At 33.4% G+C, this 12,151-nt stretch overlaps 1 protein-coding gene across 3 annotated transcripts in view; it reads left to right on the top strand.

The window, feature by feature from the left end:
- Positions 1-12,151, top strand: part of LOC148601199 (neprilysin-1-like) — a 58,560-nt gene that overhangs the window by 37,709 nt on the left and 8,700 nt on the right. For all 3 annotated transcript variants that reach the window (XM_088554790.1, XM_088554789.1, XM_088554788.1), the window contains 12 exons: positions 1,194-1,355; positions 1,731-1,814; positions 2,510-2,712; positions 4,288-4,467; positions 4,904-4,990; positions 5,691-5,824; positions 6,837-6,930; positions 8,673-8,801; positions 10,038-10,136; positions 10,565-10,642; positions 11,158-11,261; positions 11,897-11,955. In XM_088554790.1, the coding sequence (XP_088410916.1) occupies positions 1,194-1,355; positions 1,731-1,814; positions 2,510-2,712; positions 4,288-4,467; positions 4,904-4,990; positions 5,691-5,824; positions 6,837-6,930; positions 8,673-8,801; positions 10,038-10,136; positions 10,565-10,642; positions 11,158-11,261; positions 11,897-11,955 (1,413 nt within the window). The remainder of the gene's footprint in view (positions 1-1,193; positions 1,356-1,730; positions 1,815-2,509; positions 2,713-4,287; positions 4,468-4,903; positions 4,991-5,690; positions 5,825-6,836; positions 6,931-8,672; positions 8,802-10,037; positions 10,137-10,564; positions 10,643-11,157; positions 11,262-11,896; positions 11,956-12,151) is intronic.

Genomic DNA, 12,151 nt, shown 5'->3' with positions numbered 1-12,151 from the left:
GAAATAGTTTTATTACTTCTTTAGTTACCTTTACCGGAAGAAGTTGCTTTATATTGATTTTTTTTCTCTCACATCACTGCAATATGATAATTACTATACTCTTGTATCAATCATGGCTTGTCATAACCAAAACGCACTTTACTTTGAATTTTAGGAACGGCTAAAATTAGTATTACTCTTTTCATTCAAACTCATTTAATCTATATTGGTGAGACTCGTTTCAATTCCTTTAAAATTTTGGCACGATGTTAATTTTTATCGCATATAATATTACTATGTCAAATCAAGTTCAAGTTCAAATTCCTGCGTCATTTTAGATATGTAGTTGATAAAGTCGTATACTCTATGGTGAATTTTGTATTGTCTAATTTTAATTTTGTCTATTTTCTATAATTTCCAAATTATGCGCCATTTTTCATCATGAAACTTTGTTATAAAACTGAATAATTTCGTCCTCGTGTCACGGGACCTTTTTTGTGACTGTAGTCGAGATGCTACATTTTGTTTTTGCAAGACTGTAACAGGATTATGCTCACTTGCAATATGACCGGCGTCGTTGACGAGCAGGACACGTTTACCTTTCCTGAGCAGCTGATGTCATTCCATTTTTAGTTCAAATTGCTAGTATTTTATTTTTTTATAATTTTATTCCATTTTAATACATTTGTGTATGTGTCGTCTAAGTTTCCTTATTTTCACTTTTTATGTAATTTATTTTATTTGGTTCACTACATAATGTATGTAGATTGTCTTTATTCCTGTGTTCACATTTAGACCATGTATTTTGGGATTCCACTGCCTGCTGGTGACGCTTCGGTTTTTTTTTTGCTGATATATTGCTGTATCTTACATTTTAGTTCATGCTTTAGTTGTCCTGTCCAATATTATGTTATAGTGTTATCAAATGTGTCAACAGGTTTTTGTTTAAAAAGCTTTCTTCATTGAAACTGTAATTATTACTTTATCAAAGTGCTCATGGAAAGGTCTCGTCTTGTTTATGTTTGATTGATATACCGGCAAAATGAGATTCAATAAATCAACTGCAGTAATAACTCAACGTACATCTTCAATACATATCTGTATGAAATAGTTCAGAATTATATTTATGATTTATAGAGGAAACTTTACAAGTAGTAATTTTCTGGTATTTTTTCCCTGAAATTAACATTTAACAATATTTGTTTATTTTTCAGCTGCCAGAATTTTACAGGAAATGAATCCTCACGCAGATCCATGTGAGGATTTTTATGAGTACGCCTGTGGTAACTGGAATTCAGTAAATATCATGCCAGATGACAGAGCTAGCTTTAACACCTTTGCAAAGCTTAGGGACGATTTACAGTTTATTGTCAAACGTAACTTTTACATTTAACTTTTTATACTTAAATGTCCTTCTGGAGTATTGTTAAGTCGATCAATTGATTTTAACAATCTCCTACTCCTACTCCTTGTGATTTTTACAAAGCTCGTGATGTGCCATTTTAAGTGCAAAAAGTTGCACTGTTCTATTCTGATAAGCGAATGCTGAAGATTTTTTGTCAGAATCAATTTTGTGTAATGTTATAATGTTATTCAATCTATAGTATCACAGCTGATGATATACCAATGAATCAGCTGATCTTACAGCTATTTCTCGAAATACCCTTTTGGGGCATTAGCTGTCAAATACGCTGCACAAGGGAAACATTTAATTTTATTTGGTCATTATTACCGCATTTTGCAAATTTCAGAGTTGCTAGAGAAGCCCGTTTCGTCGTCTGAATGTGAAGCAGTGAAAAAAGCCAAATACCTCTACCGTTCATGTGTAAATGAATGTAAGTATATAATAAACTCAATTGATGTATCAGACATTTATTACGAGGTTTCAATTGTAGAACAAAAGCTTGTAATAAAAGGAAGGTTTTTAAGTCCTTTTCAAAAAAAAAAAAAAAACAAAACAAACAAACAAACAAAACACAATAAATAAATAAATAAAACCAGAAAACAAAATAAAATAAAAAAAATTCCAAATTTTATGGCAGTTGTATTAAAAAGACATAACATTACCTTTAGAGTATTAAAATGTGCATTAGTATGTATCTAATATTTAATTTCCAAATGTGTCATCACACACACACACACACACACACACACACATATATATATATATATATATAGCTAAGAACCATACAAATGGTGATCATTATCAGATCTTATTTTTGGTCAACGTTTAAGGTAGAGTACATATGTTCCATAAGTTATTATAGAATACATATAATTAATAATAAAATTTTCAAAAAAATGTCTGATTGTGTAGTAATATGTAGCTTACATAAATGTCATAATATTAGCCAAAAGACTAAACTGCTTTGACTTATTCCATTTGAATTTCCCAACTTAGTAATTCTGTCATAAATGGGTCAAACTATGTTGAAAAAAAATCAACTATTTATCTTTTTTTTATTAACGTGAGTCTAAAGCGAAGAAGTACTTTTCATACGACAACTAAATGTACATTGTACGATTCCAGCCATCATCAATGAAAGAGGTCTTGAGCCTGTACACAACTTAATACAGGAGCTTGGAGGATGGCCGGTATTAGAACCACTTTGGTCTGAGGATAAGTTCGACTTGATTGATCTGCTCGTAAAACTGAGATTTTATAACTATAAGATTCTCATCGATCAGTGGGTCAGTGCCGACGATAAAAATTCTGAGGTCAATATCATCCAGGTATGAGCCTTGTCGAACTTAACATAGCCATAACGTTAACATGTATGTACTAGAAATCGATCGATAACTCAATACTAATGTTATTTGAATTAAATTTTGTTTTGGTTTAGATACCGTATTTAATTATATTTAAGTCTGTTTGGATCAGGACTATATAACAATGTATTTAATTCTGCTATTGGCACCGTTAATAACATTTTAAAAGAGGTAAGATATTGGGTGTGGTGTCCTTGCCTGAGACAATCTCCCACGCAGCTATATAGAATTAAACATACAACAAATAGATATCATCTAATCGTCAACAGGTGCTCTCTCTTTACATATTTTATTTGTATTCTATATATTTGTGTTGTTCAATCTTATAGCTAAACGTAATTACAAATCAAGAAATACAAAATGGACGTAATCATGTAATGCATCAACTAATATAACCAAAACAATTTAAGAAATTGACGCCTGCCTCTGGTTTCTCTACTAAATACGACAATTGTGATAAACCGTCCAAAACTCCACAAGAATCTATACGAGCCTCGCGTCATAGCGGGATCTGCAAAATGTAATACACAGTCTCCTTCGAAACTATAAATTCCGTACTCACATCTGTCACAGAGGATTGTCAGTCTTATCAAACCAATTGTTACTTCCGTAGTGGTATAAGTTCAATGTTAATCCTGAAAAATTCGAAAGATCTTCCCAAAACCACAATGCTAAATTATTATCAGACTGTAATAATATCAAGATCTATAAGTTTTCACCTAATATATTACTATTCTCCATAATAAGTTGAAAAAAATCGACTTAAAAGCATGATACATCGTTGTTACTAAATTAGAAAACAAATGGTATACCTAGGTACAAATACGTATTACTAGGCAGATATGTCTCATACTTTGAAAAAAAAATTCCAAAACATCTTCCAAACATGTCAAAATGCATGAATTTTTTTAATCAACGACATATTTGTGCAGTGTGTACAGACGGTCAACATTCCAATGCAAACAAATTGTGCACAGCTACTCGCTGACCTATTCCTTTACTCTTATGAGACTGGCTTTATAGCTGATCTGATCCGAAGCAGGAAACATTGTTTAACCAGATCCTTCGCATGTGTAGTTTTTATATAACAAGTCATACTTTACTTAACGGACTTTTTGTACCGTGTTTGACTTCCTAAAGTTATGTTGTTACAATATTTAGGTCATCACTGGAGACGTTTTATTGTCGTTATAAACTCATGGAACGTTATGGTATATCCATCTACACAATGAGAACAATTTGATCACTGTGTCATAGATTTCCTTTCAACTTTTGTCTCCCCCGCCCTGGACTGATATTTATAAGCAACTCGGCAGTTGTTTGTAGAAAAGCAAAGGCCGCATACCTCTGCTTGGGCATCTGGTCCAGGCTTCATGTTTATAGTGGAGTCCGTATTTCTTATTTACTTTTGTTTCTTTGTATGTGTTATTGTGATTGCACTATCTTCTTTGTAGTGTGTTTTCCATTTTTAGTCTTTATCCTTCGAATATGTCATTTGGATTTCCGTTCGAATCATTGTTCCTTTGACTACTCTTACAGATAGATCAACCAGAGTTAGCAATGCCGTCAAGAGATTATTATCTGAAAGGCTTGGAGGATCCGATTGTTAAGATGTATCATAGATTTGCTAAGAATGTAGCGGTAATGATAGGTGCCAATACAACAGTTGCCGAGAAAGATATGAGAGATATGGTTCAATTGGAGGTTGATCTAGCAAATGTAGGTATTATAGATAAGTAAAACTAGACGATGCATACGCAATAATAGCTGTCTTGATGTCGAAACAAAACAAAAACAAGCAAACAAACAAAAAAATAAAGAAAGAAAACATGCCCGACTGCGTGATGTGTGATATTATGTCGTGATGCTCAAAACTGACGTTATTCTTTTATTGGCGACATAAAAGTTGATTTGATGTAAAATTGTCATTTGAAAATATAAGTATCAGAGCATCAGCATGATATTATGTAAACAAATGCAACTGTCGATTGCAAATTCATCTAAATATTATGTATTTCATTTTATTTCTGCTGTAGCTGTAACTTTACATGTATGCGTCATTGTGCGTGGAACTCAAGTTGCTCGAAAGTTGTAATTATCAGTTTGTTTGTTGTTTTTTTGTATCGTTAGTGATTCTTGTTTTTATTCATAACAGATAACCATATCACAAGACCAGAGGAGAGACAATGAGAAGTTATACAATAAAATGACAATAAAGACAATGCAAGATACTTGGCCTGGGGTATTTATCAACATACTATATTATTCATATATAATATGCAAAAAATATTATGTCTACATTATTTTGTCTATATACTAATTTGTAGACGATTTACTGAGTTCAGATGAGCTTTTCGATAACTGTAAACGTATTGATTTCGCGGTGAACCTAAAGGGGTGGGGGAATAGTACCTGCGAAATCAAAACTATATAACGCTTTATCAAATTTTTATACCGCGAATATTAATACCTGGCAATATGTCCACTGTACAAAATCCGCGAAAATTAGCAACCGCAAAATTCAACACGTTAACGGTAAATACTCAGGGTATCATTCTATTTTACAATACAACATTTTTTATGCAATTTGTAACAAAAATAATAACAGATTCGGAATTAGCGTAAGACAAGATTAATTGGTTTCGAAACAAATTGTATCTTCGTGTACCGAGTCTGAATTAAAAATCTGTTTCAGATATTTCAATGAAAATAATATGTTCATACGAGATAGTATTAATTGTTATATCATTGCTTCTCTTAACCCATTCCCATGAATTAATAAAAATGATGTTACTATGGAAATTGATGCCCGTGTTTAAAGGGGTTTCACCTCAAATGAATAATCATATAGAAAGGGCCTTCACCTTAAAATGACAAAAATACCTTTTCATACCACAAAATGAAAGTTTCAATAAGCTATGTTCTCATTTATTTTTTATTAGTTTGATTGGATGCGATACCTAGAATCACTTTTTACACCAGTAAATAAAACTATTAGCCTGTCTGAAGAAATTGTCGTCTATGCACCTGACTACCTCAAAAATATGATTGACATCGTCAACAGAACAAGTAAACGGTAAGTACACACTGTATTACTCATCTTCACAACAAGTTAAATAATCTGGTTTTCTTCAAACAGAAGATCTATGTTGAAAACATTAAAACCGGAAAATTTCAATAAACGCTGAAATAAAGAAGACCTTTCTGTATTGTTTCTGAAAAATTTCAGTGAGAACTTTCGCAAGGATAGTGCAATACTTTTCTCGATAAATCAAGCAGTGAAAAAAGTTGCATTACTTATCGCCTGAATATAGCTGAAATATTGCTGCTCGGGCGTTAAACCCCAACAATCAATCAATCAACTTATTGGGTCTGTAGAGATAAATAATACAAATTTGTACTAAAGTAAGTCATAATAGGCCATTCCCAGCATTTCTTTAGAGGGAAACAGATATAGATGTTGTCGGGTTTAATCGGGAAAAAACTTTTACCGGAAGTATTACGAAATCGATTATTAATAAAAGACATTAAATCATTTCTTTTAAAAATTATTTTACTTTTCTTAAATTTCTTTGGTTAATTCGTAACTTGTTAAACTATACCAGAAAAATGAAAGAGTATACATATGCTTAGTAAATTTTCAAAGCGGGGAAGTAACGGCTGCTCTGTCGATCTTGCCTCCAATTTGGATGTCCAACCTACATTCTCTGAAAACAAAGATTGAATTCTTTAACAGCAAAGTTTGCGCTTTTATATGGAGGTGAATGCTACATAAAATAATAAGTGACATGAAAAAATACTTCCAAGAATAACGTATCACAGTCGTTGGAGAGCAGAAATATAGAGGGTTTGCATGGGGAGAGGCACAGAAATTGATGACAGACAAACAAAAGTTGAGAGAAACTATTGCAGCCTTATATCTTACCCGAGACGAAGAGGAAAGAGTAGTTAGTTGTTAAACTATGAAGTAACAAACAAATTGTTTTTAGATTGTCTGAACAGGATATAAATATGTAGTATACTTTTGTTTACGGTATTGCATTGATATTTTATTTTTTTTACGGTATTGTATTGATTTTTTTTTGTAGAACGTTAGCAAATTATTTGATATGGATTATCCTCATGAACAGAATAGCTGATTTACCGGAAGTTTATAGATCAGTTCAGAAAGAATATCATAAAGTAAGGTGTATGTCTATCTGAAAACCATTTAAAACGTAAATTTGTATAAAAGGAATATGTAAAAAAAAATTCTACTACAAATTAGCAGTAATTCAATAATTTATTGTATTTGATTTTGATTCTTCAGTTCTATCTAGAGTTACTTCCCTTACAGTTCCTTTACAGTTACCTATAGGAATGACAATGCCTAGCAACCCTTCAGCACCTGCGTATGGAGTGTTCATATTACAACTCTTACGTCATGCCAGAGCTTGCCGAAACTACTTTTTGTATTGCGGTAGAACTCCAACAAATATGCTTCTGGAACAGGGTTATGTTGCTACAAGATTGAAGTTATCACTACAGACGTTTTATAGTCGTCATCATGAACTCGTGCATCGTTATGGTGTATCCATCTGAAAACTGATTTATTCAAGGGATCATTGTTTTCCTTTCCTCGTTTGCCTACCCCGGACTTGACTTTTTATGAGCAACTCGGCGGGTGTTTCTAGAAAAGCAGAGGGCGCTTACCCTACCGGTGCACCTGGTCCATGCTCCCAGTTTTTAGTGGAGTCCGAGTTGCTCATTTGCTTTTGTTACTTTGTATGTATTCAGTTACTTTATGTTCTTTTTTGTGTATGTCTGTTTTCCATGTCTTTGTCCTTTGATTATCTTCTTTTGATTACCGCTATAATCTTGGTTCCCTTGGCTTTCATTTTTCCCTTACTGCAGCAAAAATGCTTTACCGGAAAAAACCTTAAGTGTTTTTTTTATTAACAAAATAAATGTGTTTCACAATGTTCATGTACAAAAATAACTAACGAAATAGGTTACTTTCACTGAGTCATTGAAAACGAAAATACGAAAACAAAGCTTTGATTCAGTGACCCCGTGCACGTCCGGGTGTTAAATGAATAGGCCTGCAGCAACGCTAAGCTTGTCGTAAAAGGCAACTAAATAGTGCTCAGAAATCTAGCCTGGGGCTAAGCGCTCTGCCCACATAGCAAGCAGGATGTGTGCCCCAGGTGGTGGAATGTGGTACCCCCTGCGTGTCATATGCTGGGGTTGTCAGGATATAATACGGAAAACCTGAGTGCAAACCATAGTGGTGCACCGTGTGGGAAAGATGTCACGTTCCTCGCACGTTAAAGAACCCTGCTGTGGTATTCTCCCGGAGTAGGAACCTTTGCCCTCCGCTACAGGAGGCTAAATTACCCGACCCTACCCATCCCTCCCCTTTTCTAGTGGCAATCAAAATTTGTCGACCCTACTATCCTTGGATCCCATCCCTTCTTTCATTTCTTCATCATTTCATGTTCATTTTATCATTCTTTTCATGTTCATCGTCTGAATATAGCTGAAATATTGCTGCTCGGAAGTTAAACCCCAACAATCAATCAATCATTGATTCAGTGTGTATAACCATCCTTGTAAATAAGCAATCATTGGGAATATATACCCCATAGTAAGATATAACATGGCACTCTCAATATTTTTTTCATTTCTGATTGTATCTTATAAAAATTGTTGAGCCAAAGATAATAATAGTCCTGTTACCTGCTATAAGCAAGAAAAAAGGATGCGTAGGTAGGGAAATTATTTGATTTTTTTCAGAAACATTTTACAATGAGTTAATGGGGTGCCAATCTAGACTATAACAATGCTTTAGCTAAAATGGTCATAAAATGTTTAAAATAGGGGGAAAAAATGGTAGGTGGGGTAACAGGAAACAGAAATGTTATACTTTTGCCATACTGTTTCAGACTGTATACGGATCAGAACAAGAGTTATCAAGATGGCGAGAATGTGTTGCCTACGTAAATAACAATATTGGAAATGCAGTTGGTCGGATTTTTGTGGAGGAACATTTTGATGAGGATGCAAGGGAGATTGTACGTTTGCGATTTTATAAACTAAGAACTTTCCTCAGTAGAATTGAACAAACCTCATAATAAATATTGAAAGGAGAGAGACAAATATGACATCTACATATACAATAGACTAACGCATGAGAAATTTAGTAATACTGTACATTTACCTTGCATATAAACAAAAAAGGTTTTCGTCATTAATAAGTAGCCCTGTGCAGGACCGGCTGTCAAAAAAATAGGCCTGCAGCAGCGCTAAGCTTGTCGTAAAAGGTGACTAAATAGAACTCAGAAACCTAGCCGGGGGGTACCGGCCTGCCTCCAGAGCAACTGGGATAAGTGCCCCAGGTGATTGAATATGGAAAAGCTGACCGCAAACCATAGTGGTGCACCGTGTTGGGAAAGATGCCACTTTCCTCGCACGTTAAAGAACATTGCGGTTTTCGATGAGAGTAAGAACCTTTGCGCTCCGCCACAAGAGGCTAAATTGCCCGACCCTACCCATCCATTCTTTTTATCTTGTGGCAATTAAAATTTGTCGATCCTATTATCGTGTGTCTCATCCCTTTTTTTCATTTGAACATTTCATGTTCATCGCCTGAATATAGCTGAAATATTGCTGCTCGGACGTTAAGCCCCACAATCAATCAATCAATCCATCATTAATAAATATATGTTTCTACCTGAAATGGAAAACATAAAAGCCAGGCAATATCAATGCTGCCATTTAATGAAACACGATTCACAATTCTTTTTATTGTGGGGGGTCCTTACTTCCACTTAAATCTCAAAATAGATCTGGATGAAATTTCTCTAATCTGACGCAATGTTGCTAAAATACAACCGTATAGCATTTAAATTTTAAAATTAGAAACAAACACAATACCATGCGGCGTTTCTTTACGTAAATAAAGGCTCAGAAAGGGGATACTTTTCCAAATATTATTCTTTCAGTAGCCACCACCCTTAGCCTTAAGGACTCCATCATAAAATACACATATATGTGCTACTAGCTTTCAAATTCAGTATATTTGGTTCCTTACTGTTTGTACATCTTTTTTTTCTTTTTTATTTACCAATCGTAAACGCTTCTCATATTTTTTTGGGGATTCATGTTGGGATAAATTTCTGGCTGAATGTAGAGTAGACATAATGGCGCTATTGTAACCAATAACTGTATAACGAATCAAATTTCAATTTGAAAAAAAATGTCGCTCCACACATTATATTGGGTGCATTTCGAAATTTCAATTTTTGTAGGCGTTGGATATGATACATGGAATAAGAGCAGCGTTTGCTGAACTATTAGAGGAAGCAGAATGGATGGACAATAAAACAAGGCTTGTAGCTAACGAAAAGGTAATTTTCCGTTAAAAGACTGCAGAAATACTGGCTTAATTTAAGATCATTTTGTGTAAAGTATCCAATTCATCTGTAAAGGAAAAAAGTATGTATAACCTCTCAAGCGGTGCATTTTCAAAAGTTATTTTTGAAGACAATTGCACGTTTAATTTTTCTCTGGTAACCCATCAAATATTTGTTTGTGCTTGAAACTCAGTTTAAATGCATTACTTTTTAATTTTATTTTTGATAAGTACCGACTAATGAATATCTGCTGTCATACATATATGTAGTTATTGTCAACAAACTGTACACCTTACTAAATGTCTATGAAAATGTTAAAATATTGGTAACATACTGAGTGTTGCAGAATATTGTAATTAAGCGGTCATATCCAACATTTGCGGTTTCAGATTGTATTGTATGACTGTGATTTCTTTTTTCAGGCTGATGCAATGGCAGAAAAAATAGGTTTCCCTGCATTTATATTAAATGATACAGCATTAGACGACAACTACAAAACAGTAAATATTATCTGGCTGCGTGCTATAGTTGTTCAGTTTGATAACCTGGCCACAAGGTTTAGATTTCGTGTATGGTTGCTCATTATAATATGATGTGGACATGGTTGAGGCTTTATGTTATGGTTGGTAACTGTAATAAGTTAACAACGCGGTTGGGTCTTCGTGTATGGATGCTTACTATAATAAGGTGCCCACTGGGATTAAGCTTCGTTAGAAGAATATGCTTATGTTTCTCACTTTTATAAGTTGCCATGATTCATAATCTCCTTCATAATTTCCTCAATACAAATGAAGTAAAATGAAGTGAAAGACAACTCTATTTGTAGTTATTGTACACACAACAAAAAATAATAATAATTGAACAAACGCCACGAAGCACACTGAAAACAGTACATAAGACATTTGTTCTTTCATGATCTAGAAATAATTTTCTGATCATCTCTAAATGACGTGAAACAATAACAAAGGAATAAAAATGTCTTTTAAACCTCTAATTCTTGGTACATCTATTTTAGGTATCGTATAACCCTGATACGTATTTTGAAAATGTATTAGCAAATTTGAGAAGTACGGCACTGACCGTTCTTGGAACGCTACGGGAACCTGTCGACAGAACAAGGTATGTGATATTATCTATCAGTTGAACAAAATGTGATTTAAATACATAAAGAAGATTTATAAAGAGGTTTTCTTAATTGTGCATTTACTAAAGTTTCCCCATCTATAAGCGATTTCAGTGATAGAAAATAATATCTTAAGTTAGAGTTGTCTGGTAATTCAATGGCTGGTAGTTCAATGTTTTCTTTAGTGAAACACAAGCCATAGAAAGAAAGATAACTATCCGGTAAAAACAATTAACAATAACATTTGTTGATTTGGTAAATGCATGTCCATGCATGCGAATTTGTTCGAGACAAGTCATTTATAAATTACTAGAATTTTTCCAAGCATTATCATTTCGTTTTTGTCATTAATTTTTTTATTGCAATATCAGGAAATTCCTGATTCATGAAGAAATTCAAAATGCAAATACTTTTACAACAATTACAGTCATTCACACTGTTAGCAATTATTTTGAAAATGACTTGCAAAGAAAGATCACGCCAAAAAACCGACACATGTTTTATATTTTGGACAAATGGTTAAATAAATCAGGAATAACCGTGATTTTTCGTATTTTTTGCTGAAATAGTTTTTGTGCTGTTAAAATTAATGTACATTATTCTTTACTTTATTTTTTTGTTAATATTTCAGATGGTCTACGACTCCAGTTGTGATAAATGCATTTTACAGTTCTTCAAAAAATCAAATAAGTGAGTATATCATTGCGATATATTCAACAGAAAGTCCATGCCCAACATTTCCTATCCCTTCCTTCACAGCAAGTAAACACGTCTGTTTAGAAGGTCATTTGTTTGACATATTGTTTCCACATACTAAATTTGTTATAATTATGCTTACTTTTTGTTTTTTTTAAACAGAACTTTTGCAGTTATTTAACATATCAAC

The sequence above is a fragment of the Perna viridis genome, chromosome 12 (assembly GCF_037379345.1).
Source record: "Perna viridis isolate PV_CMFRI_1.1 ecotype Kerala chromosome 12, ASM3737934v1, whole genome shotgun sequence".
In the NCBI taxonomy this organism is placed as follows: domain Eukaryota; kingdom Metazoa; phylum Mollusca; class Bivalvia; order Mytilida; family Mytilidae; genus Perna; species Perna viridis.
This window is presented reverse-complemented; position numbering and strand designations above follow the sequence as displayed.